Below are 24,703 nucleotides of genomic sequence, written 5' to 3'. Positions count from 1 at the left end.
ATTGATTAACCTATGAGCAAACATACTTTGATCTTTATATTCTACATAATTTTCATACATCCAGAAATACCAAGTATAATAATTTTAACTAAATTTTAAATAATGCCAAATAAAAATTAAATGTGTTTATTTGTATTGTCTTATGAAATTAAATTGTTAAGAAGATATTATAAGAAGGAACTTATAAGAAAATATTTATAAGAATCGTGAAATTGATCATCAGAACGCCCAGGTTTTATTGACATCGAAAAGTAACAAAGAAACAAATAAAATATATATCAATGCAACAGCATGCAATAAAATTGATATCTTTAACTATTTGATAATAAATAATTTTGTGCATATACAAAATGTGCTTCCAATGTTGGCACAAAATAATATATGTATCACAATATTTGATTCAAACATTACAATTTATTTAATAGTGGTCATAAATTCAATATTTTGAATAGGCCCTGAAGGAAACGTACTTGAATTAGTGGATATATAACTAAATTTACAAAAATGAAACATTAGTTAATTTATAAAAGAAAAAGTCATATTTATTATATCAAAATTTTAGAAAAATTACTTGTGATGTCCTTTTCATCAAAAATTCAGAAAAATTTTCTATATCTACTAGTTCAAGAAGTTTTGCTCCAGAGTCCATTCAAAATTTCCACCCTGTATATTTATATTCACTCTGAAGTATGATAGTTAAATCATAATTAAATTTCATAATTTGCTTATTATTTTACCCATATTCAGAAATTTAGCATCTTAATGCAATACAATTACAGACAAATAATGCTTAAGAGATGCCACAAACATTTTTTATATCTCCATATATTACCCTTAAGCATAAAAATGTCTGAAATCTAATCACAATAACATGCTAAACAATTGCTTCTTTCAACCATATCAGGGTGATAATAAAATTGATATAACCACATATTTAGATATATATTATTGTTTTATAAATCCATAATCCAATGTATATTTTTCTGCAATTAATGTGTGAATTTTTATTTACTATTAGTATTAAGTAGGAAATAAGAAATATCACTTAAGAACAAGTGAAAATTTTGTTTTTTACCAACATAAAAGTGATTTATTTAATATGAGAGAGTAAAACTTCACAATTTACATACATTGAAAGTATCTCTGTGTACAGATACTTTACAATGAGGAAAAAAGTAAGTAAGAATTCTGATATGTTACACACTGCATATTGTCTACTTGATGAAGTTGAATTAAATACAATGGTGTGCTTAAGTAATAATAATAATTCATACACAAAGTCCTCAATGTTAGCCAAAATTAAAATATAAAAAGATGCCCGTATATTCCTATAGTCACACATATAATTATAAAATCTATCACTGGAGTAAGAAAAGATTGCCAAGTTCACACTCTCCAATTATATGAACTAAATGCTTAAATAGCAATGTTTCTCACTACAGCAAAGGACTTTTCTTACATACAGAAAGGGAAAACTACAGGGATATAAAGGTTGATATACATTTGTTATTTGATAGAATAAATCTGTCAGATGTTAAAACAATATTGTGAGAGGACTCTGTAAAGGAATTAAAATTCTATCTAACGTAAATTAAACTTACAGTACAATTAATTTGGTTTCACATTCATATTCACAGCACACAAACACATTGTCTTTACCACACTATAACACTACAATGTGGATTTATTCCGTTTCCATTGCTGGTTCAGGCGTGGTGTCTTTGTCAGCTTTGTCAGCGGTGACGTCAGCTTTATCAGCGGTGACGTCAGCTTTCTCAGCGGTGACGTCTTTCTCAGCGTCGTTAGGTTTGTCAGCGTCAGCGGTGGAAGCGGCGTTGGTGACGTCAGGCGTGGGCGTGGACGTGGACGTGGACTCAGCCACGTCGGCCTCGGATCAGGTGGCCCGTAGCTCGACCAACTTGACATCCTTGACGTGCAAGTTGTGTTTGGACTTGGCCGCGAACTTGATGACGGCCTGCGTTGACACGAGTGGCACGTGTCGGAGATCGAGTCTGCAATTTGAAGATTTTTTTTTTCAAAATTAGTATGTTAGTAATTTTTTACTGTTTATGACGACGCAAATGCGCTGCTACTTGTTGAACAAACGTTTCAATAAGGATATTTGAAATATATACAAAAAAAACCAGCTATTACATACAGTGTTTCCTTTGTTAAAGTATCTGTAAGCATAGATATAACTAATGTACACACGCATCTATTTGCACGAAAACCATTTGTAGCAAAATTGAGCGCGATCATATTGTTTTTTTGAAGTGAAAACTTCTTTAGCGGCGTTGGGTATAAAATCTTAAACTCGCGTCAGGACACGTGACCTGATCGAAAAAGCGAAAGACGGATGGATATCAAACATGCTCAACGTTAATAATCAATTTTTCACTTCTGCCGGCACTCCCGGAGTGCAACCCGTCTTTTTTTTATTGAAGTGAAAGCTTCTTTAGCGGCGTTGGGTATAAAATCTTAAACTCGCGTCAGGACACGTGGCCTGATCGAAAAAGCGTAAGACGGATGTTTTTTTTTAGCCCTTATATTCCATGCGTAAGACGGATACCATTCCAAAATATCAAACATGCTCAACGTTAATAATCAAGTTTTCACTTCTGCCGGCACTATCGGAGTACAACCCGTCTTTTTTTTATCTTGTTCTCGGTACACCGAGTGGCTCCTAAAATCTTGACATATCTCACCTTACGAGGTTGGGGCAGCGCGCCAGGTGGTCGAGCGCGGCCTCAGTGAGCAGCCGGCAGCCGGCGAGTGACAGCCGCTGCAGCCCGTGGTGCGCCAGCTGCGCCGCGCCCGCGTCCGTCAGCCGCGCGCATGACGATGCGTCCAGCTCTACTAGCTTCGGCAATGCCTAGGGGAATACGCAAACAAGAATAAATACAAGATTTAGTAGTGTGTGAAGTCCCATGTCCCCTAGTGGGGTAAGGGGCAGATGCATTATACATCAGTTTCACTGATCGATTTTCTTTAGGGACAAGTAGGTAATCAGCCTTCTGTGTCCTACCAGACCGAGACATTTTTTTTTTTCTTCGTCTACACCGGGAATCGAACCCAGGACCTCTCGGTGCAACGCTCACGCGTCAACCACTGTACCAAGGAGGCGGTCAAATAAAAGATTTAAGATTGCATTAAAAAATATAGATAGGTTCCTAACATTTTGATCTTCAAAAACGGCCCAGTAAAGCACACAGGATGAGACGTCAAAGTAAGATAGCATGATTAAAATATCGTCAGCGAAAAGTAAAATCTGGCTTATTAGTCATATTCCGACGTTGCTAAACCCGGAGCGCAAATAACCTATCTAGAAATTTTACTAATAACATCGTAATTATTTCAGTTTATTTTGTGCAATACTTCGATAATCTCAAAAATCAAACAATACAATATTCCCAACATTTATATATCACCAACTCACCTGTACAACATAACGCATGGCAACATCAGTGATATCCGTGCCGGGCAGCCTCAGTACCGCGAGCGCGGCCAAGCGGGACGGTTCTGTCCCGGAGCGCGCTCCACCACCGGGTCTCGAGTTCTCCGGCGGCGCGAGGATGCCACGCAACTTGGCGTCGTCAAGGCAACGCGCGAAGGATAGGTCTAGTGACGTCAGAGGTGGGCATGCACTGGAACGTAAAGCTAGAGCTGCTTCGGCTGGTGACCCGGCGAGGGATAGCGAGCGGAGCGCTGGCAAGCGGGCTAGTAACCTGGAATTAGAAAATGGGTATTACTGAATTTAGTAATACATTGAAATAAAAAAGAAGCTTGATAGTCATAATATTAATACTGACTGCATATTAATGCTGACCATTGACATATTATGCATTTTAAACAAAAATAAAATAATTCTGAATCCGATTATCAATACCTCATTTTTACTTTTTAACTTATTATAATCTAGCTATCACGATTTGCTAAAAAATTTGATTCAGATTATGAATGTTCAAAAGGATACTAAAATAACACTTTTGAGCTATTTGATACCAAATCAAATCAATTCATAACTTTTAATATTTAGCATGTAGAATTACATCTTCAAGCGAAGATTGATACTAGCAAAACAAAACTAACCAAGCCAACTGGCGCCTCGCTAGATGGCACCACTCGAGGCCGAGGGTGAGCGGCTGGCGACGCGCGATGCCAGCCAGCTGCGCCGCCGACACGCGCACTTGCACGAACGACATGCTGCGCCACAGTGATGGATCCATCTGAGAGATAACAATTAAATTACAATTTAATAGGTAAAAACGGAATAGTTAATGAAATTCAGAAGATTGAACACACATTAAAATATATTTTTGTTTCGATCTGCCAAAGCAGATAGCTAGCTTGTCAGTTATTTAAAAAGCTATCAGTGCAACAAAGATCACGGGACTTCAATAACATAATTGGAATTGGTCACATACATTTAATATTGTATAAGTTTTACACATGGTTATGTATGGACTAAAAGGTATTATTCTATGTTATGTATTCAAGACAAAATCTATTAACAAAAACCTCACTAAGGGCCGATTTTTCAATGCTTGGATAAAACTTATCCGTCCAATAAAGTATTACAATTTAGGGCTGATTTTTCAATGCTTGGATAGAACTTATCCGTCCAATAAAGTATTACACGATAATGTTAAAATGTCACGTAAACTGTCAAATACGGGCAATGAGAACACGTTTTTAAAATGGTACTTTTATACATTATTCGACGAATAAGTTTTAACCAAGGATTGAAAAATCATCTCTTAAAGAACAAACTGACCGAGTACTCGGCCCACGCCTTGCAGACGAGCGCGCACGTGGCCAGCTCGTGCGGGGTCAGCTTCGCGAACACGCTGAGCATCGCGTCGCGGTCCAGCCACGGCGCGCCCACGAAGTTCGACACTGGGACCGGCGCGGGACGCACAGGGTACAGCGGTTTCTTGAGCGGCTTAAAAATTTACAACATAACAGCTTAGACAGTTTTTTGTAAAATGAATGCGAAAAATATATTATACCGCCTATAGTACGAAACATAAATGTTAAGAGTAGTGACCCCTTCCGTAGAAGCAATCACAACCTTCAACATTTTAACGTAAACTTGTTATTGGATGCACACATCTAATCGTTCGAAATCCTTTAAAAGTATCACACTAAATGATTTTTCCTGATGTAGTGTAGACTGTGTTTGTATTTAATACTGCGAGCTCTTCATAGCTACCCGACATATAATTATTTTCCAGAAAACGTTCCCCACTTACCTTAGCCGAGTGATGAGTGAGCAGCAGAGCCAGATGAGCCCTCTGCGCCTGTTTCTTCGGCGCCTCATCTTCATCACTCGCACGACGACGTTTGTTCGCCGGCTCCCAGTCTTCCCCGCGCTCACCGCTCTCACCGGCAATTTCGTTACCTTCTTCGTCGCGTTTTATCTCTGTAAAATGTATTTAAAATCTTTAATGTTTCAAATATTGTTTGTTGAAGGAATAAATAAACAATTTACAATTTATCCTGTGTTTTATTTTTAGACATTCGCTTCATATACTTTCTACTACAAACAAACTAAAGTGGGATAGGTTCATAATAATTTTACAACCCCATAAACATATTTTAAATAACACACTCCTCATGCAAAAAATATTTCACAGGAACGTTATTTCAAATAAATCCATTAGTCTACCCGTGCAAGTATTACTGATATAAGTAACTTTTTAATAAAATTATAATTCAAATCAGAAATACGAACCATCCTCAGTTTTAATGTGCACGTCTGTCTTGTTCTCGCCATCAGAGCCCGCCTCCGTCTTCACCGTCACGGGTGGAACCGGTAATTTGTTCTGAAAAAACAATTTATGAGTCCTGTTAAAATACACATTGTAGTTACTAAAATAAAATTATCCATTATAGAGTAACCGTAATGGATAATGGATTTATATATAAAATGGATGAAATTGAACCCAACAGCCTGGTTTCGTGACGGTCACAGGTCACAGGCAAATACATAGCTGTATGTCTTTGCCGTTTTTATATTTTTATAAACTGTTAAGAAAGAATTTTATTAATTAACCTAAAACATAATTTTGAATGCAAAAATATGAAAACTAATATAAAGATTGCGGTACTGATCCTTTCTGATGAATGTCGTAATAGAATTTAAAAGTAATGTAGGTACGCTTGAAAGAGTAATATATTATTGAATTTTATTAAAACTCACTTGCGCATGATTCTGGCTCAGTTGACTCGCATCCGAGCTGACACTCATGCGACGCAAGTCTGATGATTTCTGTCGAGCGCGGAAGTGACGAGGCTGTAACAAACAAAATAAATTTATTTAAATGCACATTTTCTTTTGGATTTACTCGCAATAGGTCAATATATTATATGTGTACAGCCGTATGGTAGTGCGAGTTTCGTGCACGATGCTATATCACACCAAGCCTTGGCGCAATCGACCAGATTATTCTTTACCAATAAAATCGATACCAACCTTATAATCGTGGTGCAAGTGGGGCACTCCCACGAGTTGGGCAGATCCTCGTTCAGTTGCCCGCCGGCCGGCACGCATGTTTCATGCACAATACTATATCTCACCAAGCGTTTGCCATTATTATTCTTTACCAATAAGCTCGATACCAACCTTATAATCGTGGTGCAGACCCATAGTGGTGCAAGTGGGGCACTCCCACGAGTTGGGCAGATCTTCGTTCAGTTGCCCGCCGGCCGGCACGCATGTTTCATGCACGATACTGTAGCACACTGAGCATTCGCGCAATAGAGATGGACCGTTGCGACCTAAAAATAATGAGGAATAGCTATAGTATGAAATACATACTTTATTAAATCTTTACATTTGTCAGTTTCAGAAAATGTTAAAGAAAAATAGTCTAATGGTTCTACCTGCAAAGTCAAATTGATGTATATTAGTTTATATTACAAGGATGTTTATTCTACTTTATATTCCAGAATAGTTACATTTTTTTTTTTCAAAAATTATTTAAAGATAAGAATGAAAATTAATAAATACCAGAGTTCCCTTTTGCCTGCGGAGCAACAGGTGTTTGCATCCATCCGTCCAAATGGCACACGGCACACGAAGCTGTCACTGGCAGCATTGGCTGAAAAAAGAAATTTAGTTCAATTAATAAAATAAATAAATAAAAATAAAAAGCCCGTTTATTTCCAATCCACAAGAAATTTTGTTACAGGTAGTTTACATACTAAAAGCTATTTTACATATTAAAAATCATACAATTTTTTTTTAACTTAAATTTTAATCACTAATACTAATTTAATTTTTTTTTATTTATTTTTTATTTTTGACGTTATCCAGTATCAGTACCATTGATTGGAACCCCTTCTCGGGTATAGGCCTCCTCCAACTTTTTCCAGGTATCTCTGTCCTTTGCCTTTTTTCTCCATTCGTTTCCTGCTATATTTTGTATATCTTCTATCCACCTTTTTTTAGGGCGTCCTACATTTCTTTTTCCCTTCGGCCCTTTCCATATAGTTGTCAGTGTCCATCTTTTGTCCGTACATCTTGCTATATGTCCCGCCCATTGCCATTTCTGTTTTAGTGCAAATTGTAAAGCGTCGATGATTTTTGTCTTTTTTTTTTTTTTTTTTTTTTTTTTTTTTTTTTTTTTTTTTTTTTCGGTTCCGGTACTTCGTATTGTAAACATCAAAGTGTCAGTGCTCCGTATAAAATATTCCACATAATAGTTTAAAGTCACAGTCTCAACTTTATTACTATATTCAAAGAAAATTCTTAGTGTGATTGAGAGATCCTAATAATATTCAACGCGCTATTTACTGGATTTACAAGGAAGATTGATCAACAAATATTGGCAAAACATTGAGGTTAGAACAGCATTTGGTATCAATCTTGCAATTAACTCATAAGTCATAACTGTCATAATAAAAGACAGCTGACACATAGATGTCAAAATTACATTCTTTACCTGATTGCAGTGTTGCCACTGACAAAAAATAAAACAAAAAAAGGGAGAATATTTTATATTATTATACAATTACACATAAATTATGGACGAACAATTTCAACTATTATTCGACAAGATGAAGATTGAAATGCAAAATCAAACGTCAGAACTTACCAACACATTGCTCGTAAAAATGGAAGAAAAATTAAAACCCGTTGTAGAAGAAAATCATATACTTAAACTTAAAGTAGAAAAGCTGGAAAAGAAGGTGGAGTCTCTAGAGCGAGAAAAGAAGAGTAATAATATAGTTCAATTAAATATTAATATAATTGTCTTGATAAAAAAACCCTCGGAGCCTAGACCAGTTTAATCTGATTTTGCTAATAAAAATAAAATATGTTTTTCAAAAGCATTTGGTCATCTGTTGCTTAAATTTTGGCAATTATAATGGCCATGAAAATGTTTCAATAGTACAAATTATCAAAACTATTGGAATCTCAACATATATTCAGTAAAACAATGAAATGTAACAATTAATGTTGTGATCAAACTAACCTGCAAGCACTGGCGCATAACGCAAGTCTGTTTGGCTCGCCCCAGACCTCCGAACTTGACCATGTCGTGGCAGAACACGCATTCTCCGCAATCTGTACGCTGGCAAGCTTCGCATTTCTTGCATCTGAAAATAATCAATATTATAAAAATAACTGCATTAAAAACAACCGACTTCAAAAACAGAAAAGTAAAAAATAAAACAGATTTGATATTGTTAATTACTACATATTATTTAGATGTGCTATTTACTAAAAAGGTTTGATGTCGGTGCACGGGCTTAATACTAAGTGCTTAGTTTTTTCACCTTGTGCGTCGTCGCCTTGGTGCGTTGTTGGCGTGCTCAGGGCGCGGTCTGGCCCCGCCGCGGTGCCCGCCCCGACCACCGCGTCCGCTCCATTGCCGTATACGCTCACCGCTTGATGCTTCGTCTGGACCTGGATATTATTCATAATTTAATTCAAAGATATAAGTGCACTTGGAAAGGAGTAAAATCAAGGAAAAAATGCGAATAAAGTAGTATGAATAAATTTATTATCGTGTACCGTGCTGTTAGACCATACACAGCTCTGGTTTTTCTTAGAGGTAAATTCTTTTGACCGTCTCCTAGCCTAGCTATCGAGTAACATTAAATAGCATCATTAAATAGCGAGATTGTAGAGTAGTTATTAAGGAAATAGCGACTTTGTTGATACTAAACATAAAGTTTTTGCTTTTATGACTTTTATGAATTTGAAATACTTTAAATAAAGCGCCAATACATTTCAAGTTAAGAAATAGCACAGATACCTATTTCTAAATCAACATTATCGCTTCATTTTACCTATTCACTGAAGCCAAAAAGCTTTAAAAAAAAATTGGTTGTCTGTAAAGTCGGTTTACTGACGATAGTTGAACGTGACAACGTCCGATTGTGCTTCTTTGTCGCTCGTTCCGCGCTCTCGCTTGCACTTCAAGCCTTACATGGAACGCCTCAGAGCGAGGTAACGCCGCATGAGTCATGTTTTTTCGTGCGTGCAGCCGGCTCTATCGAATTATAAGACGTTGTCACGTCAATAATTAATATATAAAATGAATTACCTTTCAACACAGGTTGTCCAGTGACAGCCAAGTTCTGTTTATCATGGCGATGCTGTTCGACCAACGTGCGCACATCGCGCACAAGCGCTATCGGGTCCGTCAATAGTTCTGGCACGGATTTACGCGCCGCTGGTAGCTGGTGTAAGTATACCACTATGGCCTGGAAAGTGTTTTGTTCTGGTTATAATTTTGAAATCGCAATTATTTTTAATATAATCATATTATCAGGTAACAAAAATATGACTGAGATTTGGGAAATCAATTCGATGTTTTTTTTTTTTATTGTCTTTGATATATTTTAAGGTCGAAAGGCAATTAACGAATTTAAGCAACATTACACAAAAGGCATTCATTTTCGTGTGTAGCTGCAATAACAGCGAACAGCTTTGAATAAAATGAACCAATCGCGGGAAGTAAACCGCAACTAAAAAAACCACCAGTGTAAATAAAAAACATAGAAAAAACCCACACGATGATTTACACTCCCACAAGACTTACTTCCCGCGCTACGATGCGTGATGCGATCTCATTATACCATCATCCTATACATTTCCCTACATCATGTAAAGGTCATCGTAGAACTTGTAACATTCCACAAATGCCTTATATTTGTGACCTTTATTTCCCATATCCATACTTAATATTATAAATGCGAAAGTAACTCTGTCTGTCTGTCTGTTACTCAATCACGCCTAAACTACTGAACCAATTTTCATGAAATTTGGTATGGAGATACATATTTTGATACCCGAGAAAGGACATAGGCTACTTTCTATCCCGGGAAAATGACGCAATCCCGGTAATCCCACGAGAACGGGAACTATGCGGGTTTTTCTTTGACTGCGCGGGCGAAGCCGCGGGCGGAAACCTAGTTTCCCATATATCCTACTAGCTTTCCGCCCGCGTTTTCAAAGAAAAACCTGTTCCCGTAGGATTTCCGGGATAAAACCTATCCTATGTCCTTTCTCGGGTATCAAAATATATCTATACCAAATTTCATGCAAATTGGTTCAGTAGTTAAGGCGTGATTGAGTAACAGACAGACAGACAGAGTTACTTTCGCATTTATAATATTACTAGTGGTCGGCCCCGGCTTCGCCCGTGGTACATATTTCGCAAATTTAAATCGCAATAAAGGTAGCCTATGTCCTTTCTCGGGTATCAAAATATCTCCATTCCAAATTTCATGCAAATTGGTTCAGTAGTTTAGGCGTGATTGAGTAACAGACAGACAGACAGACAGAGTTACTTTCGCATTTATAATATTAGTATGGATAGTATGGATATACCTTGAGTCCGTGCAGCTCGTTCTGCGTGAGGTGCACGTGTTCCTTGGGCGCGGCGGGCGCGGTGGCGGCGCTCTGCCCCTCGGGCGCGAGGTGCGAGCGGCCCAGCAGCGCGCCCACGTACCGGTCCAGCACGTACCACAGCATCTCCGTGAAGAACGGGTAGCGGAACTTTTGCGGCACCTGTTGAGTGTACTGTGTTAGGACGCGTCATAATATGACGAATGCATACAATCTACAGGCATATTTCGCATATTTGTGACATATTATTCGTTCTATTTATTAACGTGATAACGTTTTTAAAATCGTTTTAGTCGGGTGACATGTTCAGAAACTTGTGTCACACCAAAACCTCACGAGCGCGATCGCAGGTATAACGAGAGTGAGACGGACCGATCTCCCGTCTCATCTCGTGCGCTGCCACCAATAAAACGTTATCACGTAAACATCTCGATCGTAAACCTACTTTACAAACAACCAATTTTTTTAAGTTTTAATATAACTCAGGCCCCGGAACCACAGACACAATAGAAAATCTATTGTGTCTGGGACCGATCGGGCCGCTTGGAGCTCAATGAGTTAAAACATTTTTAAAAGCATTTCTAAACGAAGTCCGAATGAATGAATAAATACACATTTGAGTTGGACTTTGTTATGTTGACGCTACTTCACGCTACAAAATGTCTCAGTTTTCTTTCAACTAGTATTTCAAGAGATTTCTACTCCGTGTGGCTGACGCGACGTTGCCGCTCCGTGCGACTTACAAGTCACGAAAGCGTGCGCATGACGTGCATATTACGTGGACAATAGGCCTTTGTTTTACGACCATAAGTTTAACGAAGTCGCACAAATCGAGATGTTTGTTGTCATCTCACTGCTGTTTAAAAAGTTTGAATTGTAAAATATTTTATACATATTAAAAGTAAGATTAAGTAAGTCCCTATATTCAATATTGATTTTGCGTGTATAAGCGTAATATAAAAAGCTTTTCATAAAATCAAATACCTTGGTAACATCCTCAACTTGCGCGATTTTCAGCTGCTTCTCAATACCAAACTGATGCAGGAAGTTTCCACCAAACACGAGCGAGTCGCTTGGAGTGTACACCGCGTGAATCCAACCAGTCGGGATGAAGAATGTGTGACCGGCTTGCAGCTGAAATTATTTAATATAGGATTATTACTTATAAGTTTGTTTTTTTTTTCCTATTTTAGTTTCTCTCACCAGCTTCTACTGATGGGAATGAATTATCTCAGATATTTTTATATTATTTTCTTTTGAAACATAACTTATATTAGTTTAAGTGATTTGCTAAGAATGGTCAGGACATAGTAATAAAGAAATTTAACAAAACAAGCTCTTTAATTATTTTATTAGAGACACACAATTTTAATTGTGATAAAAAGATACATACATGGACTCTAATACATTTCTCGACAGTGTCACCAAAGAACACATCAGACTGCTTGCCAGATAGAACCCACTTTTCATACAGCTGCAAATTCCGCTCTGTTGGTGGTATGAGCCAGAACACCTTAGCTCCTGAAAATTTTCAATGCAAATTGAATATTATATGATACACACTTTATTGTACACCAATTTAAGAACAAAATAGGCCTATACAAACATTATATATGCATAACAATGGTGTATTAAAGGCAGCCTTATTGCTGGCAGCAAGATCTTCCAGGCAAAGGTGTTTTATTATGTTTATATTTATATTGTTATGAATATTTTATGACTTAATATTAGCTACTTATTAAATCTAAATTTAGCATTAAATTTCAAAATAAGTTCGCTTTTCAAATACTTTGTACAGAGAATAATAAAATTGTTCAAAAACATAAAACATATGTTAATATATGTATATTATTTACCTCGCAAGATATGGTACCAAACGGAGGTGCCACCAAAGTCAATGTGAAAATCTGTGTAACATCCCTTCACTGACATCAGACAGTACTTTTGCACTTTTGGATACATCATGTCATCTAGCGCATTTGTCGACTCGGTCTGAAATTCAAACAGGTAAGTGTTATTTAATTTTATTTTTATTTCTCAAGAGTTTGATGTTCTCAGTAAGTATTTCGAATGTATATATGTTCTAGAAAATGTAGTCGATAAAGTCAGAAAATGATTGCAAAATTTCATTTTCATCATGTAGAGATACATGAGCCAAAAATTGTTATATTATCTTAAGACAAGGAGATACAATGATCTTCCACTACATGTTATTAATATGGAGTATTCTCATATATGATAAAACAGATTTTAGAATTTGCAATCAGCAGTAGTATTCGGCAATTATAAGTTACATGAACCATTAGCTTATAGACAAAAAGCCAAAACTTATATCAAAATTATAAGTCTTACCCTAAATTTATAAAGAAAATCTATTATATATATACCTGTTGGTCCTTCAAGTGCCTCGGCCACACGGTCTCGACCCAGTCAATCATGCGCACGATGCGCGGCGCCTGCACGTAGTTCTCTAGCCTTGTGTGCGAGAACTCTAGCGAAATGACGTTCAGAAGTCTCTCCTTGTTCGCATCGTCGTAGTAACGCTGCCAATCCTGGAATAATAAGGAAAGGATTTGAAAAAGTGGTCGGCTTTTGAGTGTTTGATGGTATTTTTATTAATTTATTAATTATTTGTATATTGCATAAGCTGATTTCAAATGTAATATATCTTTAAGAATCATATAGGTAGTCTTTAAGAAATTTTAGTAAGAAACGATAGAAACTCCTATTAAATTGCGTTGTGGCATTCAAATTAATGGAATTTAGAGAGAGAATTGCCCTAGAACCTTTAAAGAGCATGTGCAAAGATAGCATAACTTCTCCCGGAAGTCAAAAATTGGCGCCCAAAGCATCTTGCCAACATACGAACGCGACTGTTCGAAAGCCGCGCGAGTATACAGAAAATATTTTCAAATCAATTCCACATCCAACTTTTTATCAACCGTAAAACGTTTTATTTATCATTTTCCTGTTAAATAACACGTTGAAGCTTACCTTCATAGTCATTTCGATATTCTTCTGCGTGTTTACATCCATGACGTCGAGAACCCGCCTAGAGCCGACGCACATGCGCACATCGTTCACTGTAAAGTTGCTGGTCGGCACTCTGTGGAGAGATATGAATGTTAAACCACGTCGCTGTTGGAGCGAAAAACTTCATTGTTTGCACCGCGCCATGAAATTACATCACGAATGAACGGTTATTAAACAATCTTTGTCTTTCGCGTTTAATGTATTCAAAATAGATTGCTTGAATCCATATAGATGGATTGGCTTTTGAATGTAATGAATTTAATAATTTATATTTTAAAAGTTCGTATTTTTACATTCACGACATAATTTTTTGCATGTACATATTATGAAGGCAACACCCATGAACGCAATATTACGTAATTTAAACAGACAAATTTTCCGTAGGTTTCATGAAAAGGGTAAAAATAGTCCCAACATTTTGTTATACATAAAAAGCGTTTTAATCAGTGAGCACAAAGACGTCGCGAGGAAAAATCTTTACATGTCCTTATACGCCAAGAAAATAATGGCTTACTTTCCTGTAAGACATTTTATCAAAGCTTCCATAAATTGGTTATTCCTTTGACGCAATACATCCAACGTACCTATAAATGACTTATAATTTTTAATGACTTGTTTACTTAGATACATTTCAATAAAAGCAGAAAGAGTTATGATGTAATGGTAAATATTCTACAGGTGCGCGGTTGCACACACCGCTACATAGTACGTAGGTACATATCGATCGCATTGACGAATTGAGAGCTAGACATATATGACTAGTTGCATACTACCTGACCGTGATATTGTCACTCCTAGCTTTTGCTGGGCGTGACGCGCTAAGAGCGAAAAAATCTATTAGAAACTTCGCGTTAATAATAATTATCAAATGTGCATGGGCCATGGGCGGTGGTAGCGCTTACCATCAGGCGACCCATAAGCTTCTTTAAATAATATAATGTTTTAGTTATAGCTCAAATGTATGATTATTAAGGAAATATTTTTACAAGGACATTCTAATATTACAGTTATCTCAGAAATGGAAACTAAGTCGCAGTCGTAAAGTTCCGTGTATTATTTCCATAGAGACAGCTCGATTTCAACGTACCTTGGCTTTGTTACGCCACACAAAAAGGAGATATTCTATCCTATAGTTACAGATCGCATAGTTTCTAAAGAAACTCAAGTCAGAGCCGATCAATCCTTTTAATGAAGCTATTATAAGTACATACTGAGTAGTTTCTTCTGTCATAAATAAAAACGCAATTAAAATACAGATTATGTAAAGTTCCACATATTGTTTGCAACTAAGTAATGCTGCTGAATATTACGTATATCTTTCAAATTTCAATTTTTAAACATTAATTGTGCTATTGCTAACTTGCATTTTAATTTTACGAAGATAAGAAATTTAAACAGGTTTTATCTTGAATTCTCGTAAACTACCGATTATTTCAACTACTAGATAGGAAGACTCAACAATTATCGAGCAAAATAGACTTTAATCGGTATAGACCCCGCCCTCAGTTCTCTTATTTCTCGGAATAAAAATACAGTCATGAAATGCGAGATAATAATGTACGTCTTCGTCGGGAGTCTTCAAACTAACAAAACTAAATACTAAACAAAAGATCTATTTTTTTTTATACTTTTAGTTTTTTTAATTATTTTGCTTCAAAAAAATATTATATTAAACAGGACTCGAGTGACGATTTGTAAAAGAGACAATAATTTAAGTATCTACTAACTAAACTTAAAGAGTTTTCCTAACAAAAACTGAGCTTTTAAAATTAATAATTATCTTCACGACATTTTCGTTGAATGCTACACTGAAAACGAGGATAATAATATACATATATTCTGAAAATCCCTTTACGTTAAATAAATTCAACCTACAACAAACAAAAATCACAGCTGACAGGGCATTTGGGTGTGCATCAACATTTTATTATCTGTGACGAATTGTCAGATATTATTTCAGATGTCAGAGTTCAGAGCGTTGGCCGTGGATGTTCTGTGGGCGGGCGGGAGGCTGCCGTTCCAGCTACCATACACCCGCTTCTACCCACATTTGATTGGATAATTGCATCACGATTCTGGGAAGAGTGGAAAGCTCACAAATAAACTCGTGCATATATTACTCGGAAATGTAAAGCTGAATTTAATCAATACAGCTTTATTATGCTTTTTTTATTTTATTTCTAACTTTATTTTCATTCATTCATTTATTTTATATTGAATATTTAATTTACAATGTTTATCACAATATATGACGTTACAAAAGCAAACAATGCTTTGAATCATAATCATAGTTCAAACTCGGATTTAGTGGAACCTACATATTATAAAACAAGATTAGTGCGTGCTACAAAATTTTTGAAAGGCGCGAGAAAATACACCGTCTGCGTCGACGTGAGAAAACGCGATCTCTAGCTATAAATTATATTGAACTTTAAGAAATTACTACGATACAATCTTGATACAATCAACCACCAAGCTCCAAATTATTAATCCGAGCTAACATAAATATTTGAAACCAGTCGAGAAATTATTATACACTATTTATTTTACATGTAAACAAAAACGATTGGTCTCGAACCGCCAGTGAAGGGAAGCGATAAAAACATCCATTTTACAGTCGACCTACCAAGTTTACAATAAGCAACGCGGGTTTATAGCGCTCGCTCTTTATCGATAAGCCGCTTATCAAATCAAATAATTTTATAAATCGAAATGTTCCTACACGATTGATGAAATTATACTTCAAATTCAATTGTAGAACGATAAACGCGTTCTGTGATAGAGCAGATAATTTCAACTCTACTACAGACTTATTAGTTGTAACTTGTAACCACTACCTATTCGTGGTTTTAAACGGAAAATTGAGTAATGCTTTATTTATTATCTAAATTGGTTAACAACAATTCGAATGTATCCTTAACAGTAAAGTATACTTCTTCGGCATTAATTAACACATGTATGCAATGTATCAAAAGTTGATCAAATTGCGCGAATCGTAAACCTTCATCCATAAACATATCTTTTATCCTTACAATTGAAATTCTTAAAGATTTGTGAGCGATAAGGCACGATTCCCGCTACAATTTCTACACCGCTTCGTCAATGACAAGAGTTGCTTTCAAATCATCGCAATATCGCAACAACTGTTCTGAACTTCGTTTATCTCAGTGCTGTAATTTAATTATTATGTGTTGAATTTGTATAGAAATTGTTAAACAAAGTTCAGATTAATATAGAGTTTCAAATCAAAAGAACATAATATCAATTTTGGGATACCATCCCAGTTTTTTTTAATAATCAAGAATCAAGTTGCGTGATGCAACCCTACTTAAATTTTGAGAAACATCTTTCAAAGGTCAAAAAGTGGTAATGAAATAAAGAATTGAATTATTTCGCTGAGGGTCCCATTTGCAAGTATTGCAATGCTTACCTATTTATGTTATTCGCTTTTAAAATATGTTTATTCGATTCTGTTAACTGCTAAAAAGTTACATAATCGTATCCGAGCCACGTCACATGAAATGTATTATGTCAACCACACGTGTCTACGATGCCCTACGAGTTTCCAAAATTAGTACGCACTATATAAAATCACGTGATTTCAACAAACATTTTTCAGTCAGAAAAAACACCTCCATTGCTTAAAGAATTCATTATTTGTACTTAATTATTTATATACTTCCACCTTTTAAAAGGACCTGTATTGCTGTAAAAGGAAACAATTATTGACTGAAAGTCCCTCCTATACTTTTACATAGCTTTAGTCTTTACTATTTTTGATTCTAGTTTTAGATTCAGTTATCGACTCCTAAATAATGAAAATAAATACATTGTTTATCGATTCAAATAAATCGATTGACTTGAAGATGAAGTTTCAAGAATTATTTGCTGACAAACAGTAGAGTTCATTAATAAACATAAAAATCCTTCAAGCTGTGGTACAAATTGCGTTTAGGTTAAACATATAAAACTCTTTTAACCTGTAGTATATTGAATTTTGTGCTAGCACCCATTCCCGACCCTTGTAAATTAGAATACAGGAAATGGGGGGTGGGGCTGGTTACCTACTTACCAGTGAAAGGTCTTTTAAAGGTTATCTTTTCCTAGGTAATTGTTTGTTTTACATTATTTTTACTCATCACCTCAATGTCAATAATATCTACTATTATAAATAAAGTGCTGCAATGTGAACCCATTATTTTTATAAAATTGTTATAGGTAAAGAGATTTGAGTGCAACAGTTCATTTCATTTTTTTTTTTCAAATTATACACTTAAATTTTCATTATATAAAACATAGCAAGACAAAACACATGGTGGACCAATAAACATCTGTACTAATATTATAAAGATGAAGATTTTGTTTGTTTGAACGCGCTAATCTCAGGAACTAATGGTCCGATTTGAAAAAAACTTTCAGTATTCGATAGCCCATTTATCGTGGCATCATCACGCTAAGACCAACTGCGGAGCACTGGGAACAGCTAGTTTATGGATAAGTGTCAGTTTGGCAGCACGAAATACGATACGAGTGTGGTAGCCAAGGTGGTAGGTAGCTTTTAAATATGTCACATGTCACACAAAGCAATAAAGTTTTATTTACTTGACCTAATTTATTTTTCATGTTGCATACGTACCTAATGCAAAACAAAATTAAAAATATACTGTAAGGGAAACTCGTTTCTAAGCCCTTCATATATTCATCTATTTGTATTATTGAGGTTAAAATGAGAAACAAACGTATACCAAACAAGACTCGCGAGTACACCCTTATTTACTCTACGTACATCGTACGTGACTACAAATTAATAAGGTGATTACAAAAAATACTTCCTCTGTAGCATTCAAATAAGGATGACTATGAATACAAAACCAGCTTGTCAACTTTCTACTTTAATTGTTCCTAAATAAATATCTAATCTAAACATTATTACAATACATATAGTAACTCCTAGTCCTATACATACAAACTATACACAACTATTGAAGTGCAAAAGTAACTATCAGCTCTTGTTTTCAAAATTTTAAGAATTTTTTTTAGGACTAAGAGATAGCGAGAGAAATAATAGATGCACATTTTTGGAGTTATTACTGTATAAAAATTAAATAAGAAACAGTACATGGATAGTTGAGAGAGGTGGTTTTGACTTAACTACAAACATTTTCAAATAAATGACTTTTCAAATGAGTTATGTAATCTGCATTGTGCGAGAGGATATTTAGTTTTTATATAATCTTATTTGATATAAGACTTTTAATAGAAAGTTTAAGACAAAAGCTGTAGTTAATTAAAATCTTAAGACGATAATATTATAAAAATAATAAGTATAAAATGTTAAGATATATATGAGTTAGAAACAATATAATTAATAAAAACAGGAAACAAATTTCAACATAGGCTAATAATTTACGTAGTTACCTACACGTTTAATTTTCTTTTTTCATACACGAATAAAAAGAAAACGTCATTTAAAAATATCATTATTTTAAGGTTAAAATGGGAAAAATATTTGAATATTATCAAAATTCCACTCGAAAGAGAGAAGAAAAATATAAGAAATTACAAATAAAGGACCTATAACGGTTCAATTGATCAATTCATGGCACAGTACAGTTTTATTACAAGTGTTCAAACTCCAACTTTCTTAGTGTTAAATAGAACGTAACAAGAAGCTTAACGTTTTGGTAAACTTTAAACTGTAGTTATAGTTTTAAAAATAAACAGTGGATACATTCGTCGACACGAAATAACGTGCAACAGAAATTTAATATTAAAAGAATTAATAGCCAGAAGGCTAATTATCCTATTTGATTGAATCATTTCTGAAGTATTTATAATCGTTGCAACCAGTTAATAGATTTAGTAAATTAAGTATGCAATCAGTCATGCATATGTATCCATGCCTACTAAGGGAATGTGTCAGGTTGTTTTGAATCGATAAGAATGTTTTAGAGTGTCTTGTTTATGGTAAGTTATCACTTAAACATATATATATTTTTTTTTGTTTATCGAATGTTTGAGTAGTAGGTTGGAAATTAAGGAACGATATAACTATATAAGTATAGCTATAATAATATATTACTATTTCCGTCGTACGTGGGAGGAATTAGAGGGCCTATAATAGGTTAGATTTCAATAATATAATAGGTACTAGGTATTAGGTATGCAAAAAATAATATGTTCTCTTCTTATACCTTTTTGAATTCAGCTTGACTTAGTAACATGGCATCTATATGACAAGGTAAAACGTGTATTTTATTTTACCACATAGAGTGATGACTATGCAATATGCACAAAGCGAAAAGTAAACCGGTTTATTTATGCAAAATACAAAAAGGGAAAAAATATCACTATATTTTTTTTCTTCTGGATACTAGGTACATTTGAAGAACCTAGCTAATATAGCATAAACTAAAAACTTTTTTTCATCTTCAACTTCGCAAGAATTTTAACAATTATTTTATAATTATATGTATTTGTGATTAGTAAATTGCGATTTGCGACGAATTAATAATGGTGGGAACCATTGTCGTCTATAGTAGGTAACTATAGACGACAATGGTTCCCTAAAATATTAAATCTTTTGTTACTTTCACTCAAACATCACCGAGATATAATTGAGATTTTAAAGTCAAAGCTACGGATTTAAAACGAAAGGGTAGAGATACCTTACAAATAAGTTTGTTCGTTCGTTGTTGATGGGTCGGTTGTGTAATTACAAAATTCTCTTAAATTAATTAATGTTTTAATTTACATAAGGGCAATGAACAGGATATAATAACATAAGCTTGACACACCTTAAGTTGCATCTAATGCCACTTCAATGTTATTCGCGCACAGATTGACGCCTTTATATGAATAACTTCGAGACTTAATAAGTACCTGAAGCTTCTGAACTTCATTTGAAGCTCAGCATAATAATACAATGGTTCTACTCTGATGTAATTTCTAAGCTCACTGTTACCTACAGTAACGTTTGAAATTTGGATTGTAATTGCGTGCTTTATTTAAAAATCTAAACTATTGAATGTTGTTGTAATGTATGAAGTTTAAATTGGAGAATTAAGTTTATTCTTAAGTAGACGGCTGGTTAAGGATTATTCCTTAACCAGCCGTCTACTTATGCTTAAAAATTAAAAATAATAGTATTTGCGTGGTAATTTTACTGACTGAACCTCTGTTATCGGCTTAATTTGGCAGATTAACAAGAACCGGTGTCATTACTTTTTACGTGATGACACCAGTGTTGCCATATATACAGATTTATCTGTATCTATACAGATTTTAAGACCACTATACAGATTACAGATTTGGCTTTACTTTTATACAGATTTTAGGTAAAGGACACTAACTATGATAAAATAATTGATAAGCAAAGTAAATTTTATACATTTGTTAAAACCTTTTTTGGATAAGGACACTACTATGATAAAATAATCCATTATCTAAGTATATTATTTTTATACAGTTGTTTAAATCCGGCAACATTCATGGACATGGTATATCGGGGATTTCCCTCGGAACAAACAAACAATAATTGTATATTCTTCTGGGGATTTCCCGAAACATGTATTTTGTTAACGAATGAATGTATTTGTTTCTTTTTAATGTTTGCAAATCAATCATTCGTTCATTACGATGATTACGAGTCGACTACGTTTTCTGATTACATGAAAGGATTTTTTCATCTATTAATTTAATTAAAACAAAAACCAGGAACCATTTAGGCACCGAAACGATGGAGGGGCTAATTTTGACAAAACAATTATTGAATAACGAGCCATGTTTTAAGCTCAATGTTCACAAGAAATTGATTAATAAAATGAATAAAAGTATGTATTTTTTTAATCAATAAAGTTTTAAGTACAATCCAATGTTTTCTTTAACAAACATACCATTCAGATTTTAAACAGCTTACGGTTTGATTTCATACAGATTTTATACAGATTTTTAGACTACTATATCCAGATTTATCGATTTGGCATGTGGCAACACTGGATGACACTGACAGTTCGTACTATGACACACTTCAGACGGATGTTGTCAATTGTCATTACACTCATAACATTTGCGTCAGCGCAAAATATCAAATCCAAAAGGTTTATCATGTAAGCAATATGTAATAGCAAAGAGTCAGCACTCAGCATTAAGTCTGCGCTAACTTCAAACAGTCAGTTGTTGAAATTAATACCATTATGCAACAACATTAATAAAATAACAGTACCTTAAAATGTATTATTAAATAGTGAATATCTGCAATCCATCTAAAATAGTTATAATAGTACATAATATGAAATTTGTTTAATGAAATGATTTTATTTCTTTATTATTACATTCTGTGTAGAGTTTTTATTGATTATATAAAGTAGTTAATAATTATTACAATAGAAATAAAAATTCCTGCTAATCCACCTTAAAATATATGTTTATATAAATATAATGGTTTTATAGTATTCATTGCAACAAAACAACATAATCCATTCAATGTAAATTCATAAAAAAATAATTTTAAATTGTAAATGTAGTTGTTGTATCAAGCATTGACACTAACGGCAAATGCTTAAACATATTGATCAAATTAAATTACAAATACAGTCATAGTTTTATATAAGTATTAGAAGATTTCAGTAATAATCAAAGCACTTGTATAATCAAGCACTTACCTCAATCCCAAGCCAGCTTTGTCTTTGAAGAGAAGAGGCGTTACAAATCCATTCTTCTGTAGGTATGATATAGTGAGATCAGTCCCTTGCATATCCAATACAGCCCCGGAATGCTCAAACCTCGCGCTCTCCAGCTTGTCAGCGAGGGAGAAACCTCTTCCACCTTCAGCTTCATCGTCTCCGAGCGCCCACTCATCGGAATAGAGCTTACGCTGCTTGCGTTCCCGCTAATTAGAAAATTATAAAGGTTATATTAGCATTATTTCTGTTAGCAAAGTTCCCTAAAATACCGCTTCTAAATTCGTACTGCTATAAATTATGGAAAAATATATGGGTGTCTTATGAATATCCATAGAATTACTTTTTCACTATCCTTACTTCTAATATCTCAATATATCTTATAGTATTATCCATTTTATATCTTACATAAGAATAAATTATATGTTTAATCATTTTGTATACTAATTTTACTATTTCATTGTTGCCTTGTAAGGTTGCGAGTGATTGATTTATCATCGCTCACTATTTTTTAAGAACTCTACATTGTTCTCTTTGACATAGAACCAAATATAAGTGTTACAGATTATTAGTTATAACAACAACAACAAACACAATTTTCGAAATTCAGGAGTGAATACCCCTAATCACAGCAAACCAAGAGCAAGCTGGTATTTGGGAAAGTACTATTGAAGTATATATTTTTTTTATAACTGGGAATTTTGAATTGAATAAGAACCCTTTAAATTTATTAATTAAATTCAAGTTCCGTTTTTGTTTTTTATTTTCCAGAAAGAATAAGATTATAGGTATTCCATTTAAAATCATTTATTATTCTCTTATAACAGAAATATTTGAGTTACATTGTAAAACTGGATTATTGTAGAGACAATCATGTAGGTAACATTTTTAAAGGCAACCCAAGGCCAATAATTGTTCAAGTGTAAATGCATATAATGCTTCTTGATAGAGGATCGTGTAGCAATATAAACTTTCATTCCAAAGGCACTGCGCCTTAGTAAATAACAAAGAGTTTATTCATGCGGTAAACACGTACTATAAAATTGTGATCCGTCATCGCCATATAATTGGTACAATGTTTTCGTTAATTGTCTTGCGACCGATATATAATTGTTCCGAAGAGGATTATTTATATTTAACTTTTAAGTAATAAACTAGATTACGAGCGGAATCATAGTTAAGAGTTCGGACTCGACGTGTGGTCGCACGGCGCACGCCCCAGGCCGCCTGCCCTCCGCTAAAAGCGGGAGGGAAACGCCTTCGTCCCTACCAGATGCCTGCTAGGTATGCTTCGACGACGACGTCTCTGCCGCTCGCCGCATATCGCTCCTTGTCATAGTCGCAGTACTGCGATCTCCGAAACTATTATAGATTTTGACACCTCTTCGCATGCGCGAATACATACGGCCGCCGCGTTTTAAACTTGCGGCGTGATCTCAAAAAACTCCGAACGATGACACAAGCAAAATATTTAGAATTTTGTGTAATCTCTAAATATAACAACATCTAACTTATTCCTATGACTTACATAAATCGATACACGATGCAGCGATGCACCATTTCATGTTTACGTGATCCCAGATAAAGCCACCATGGCGTCACCCGGGACTAAATACGTAAAAATTTAACAATAAACACTCACCAGCTGCCTTTGAACTTGTTTCTTATTATTCGGCAGTGTTTCCGACATGTTTCTGTAAGTCAGAAACACTGCACCACAAAATGAACACTATTTTACGTAAATATTTTACACGGAGCACGAGAAAAAGTAACGCAATCCACCATTTGCCACACACGACACTACTGCCAACAATACAAAAAGCAATCACTCCGTATACGTTTTGAAGGTTGGTACCGCTTTCAACGCCTCATTGGTTTATTTATGAAACACAAGAGCGGGAAGTTCAAATATTTGGTTCATATTCATGTCTATCCTGCCCAAGTATGAATTACTTTTTGTTCAGATACAAAGTATATTGAGTATGTACAGGAATTCTATTATGAATGTCGATAAAACAGCATTTATTATGCGGATATAAGTACATATTGCAATAAATATTAAATATCTTATTTACCTTATTTTATCACATTATGTGTTGCCCTCTTAAATGACTATTAACATTAC

At 34.7% G+C, this 24,703-nt stretch overlaps 1 protein-coding gene across 1 annotated transcript; it reads right to left on the bottom strand.

Annotated features, from left to right (window-relative positions):
• Positions 1-673: 673 nt before the first annotated feature.
• Kdm2 (Lysine demethylase 2) lies at positions 674-24,378 on the bottom strand. Its single transcript, XM_090114211.1, has 21 exons — positions 24,221-24,378; positions 22,561-22,787; positions 13,859-13,970; positions 13,252-13,416; positions 12,721-12,856; positions 12,258-12,385; positions 11,849-11,998; positions 10,847-11,026; positions 9,558-9,717; positions 8,785-8,914; positions 8,481-8,604; positions 7,013-7,103; positions 6,626-6,780; positions 6,203-6,295; positions 5,735-5,825; positions 5,253-5,422; positions 4,775-4,942; positions 4,090-4,226; positions 3,437-3,725; positions 2,706-2,872; positions 674-2,012 (listed from the first exon to the last, which is right to left on the bottom strand). The coding sequence occupies exons 1-21, from the start codon at positions 24,266-24,268 to the stop codon at positions 1,895-1,897; spliced, it is 3,039 nt and encodes a 1,012-aa protein (XP_089970337.1). The 5' UTR covers positions 24,269-24,378; the 3' UTR covers positions 674-1,894.
• Between the last annotated feature and the right edge of the window lie 325 nt (positions 24,379-24,703).

Source organism: Colias eurytheme, chromosome 21 (assembly GCF_061535395.1).
Source record: "Colias eurytheme isolate Ceu_HAF_F1 chromosome 21, ilColEury1 Martin Lab GWU primary, whole genome shotgun sequence".
NCBI classification, from domain to species: domain Eukaryota; kingdom Metazoa; phylum Arthropoda; class Insecta; order Lepidoptera; family Pieridae; genus Colias; species Colias eurytheme.
The sequence above is the reverse complement of the archived record's forward strand: the minus strand, read 5'-3'. Positions and strand labels throughout refer to the sequence as shown.

Excerpts from the sequence above, each read along its gene's own strand:
- Kdm2 (XM_090114211.1), bottom strand. The coding sequence starts at position 24,268 with ATGTCGGAAACACTGCCGAATAATAAGAAACAAGTTCAAAGGCAGCTG. Across the intron at positions 12,857-13,251 it reads GGCACTTGAAGGACCAACAG|ACCGAGTCGACAAATGCGCT; the intron begins GTATATATATAA and ends TTTGAATTTCAG. Across the intron at positions 2,013-2,705 it reads CGCTGCCCCAACCTCGTAAG|ACTCGATCTCCGACACGTGC; the intron begins GTGAGATATGTC and ends TTCAAATTGCAG.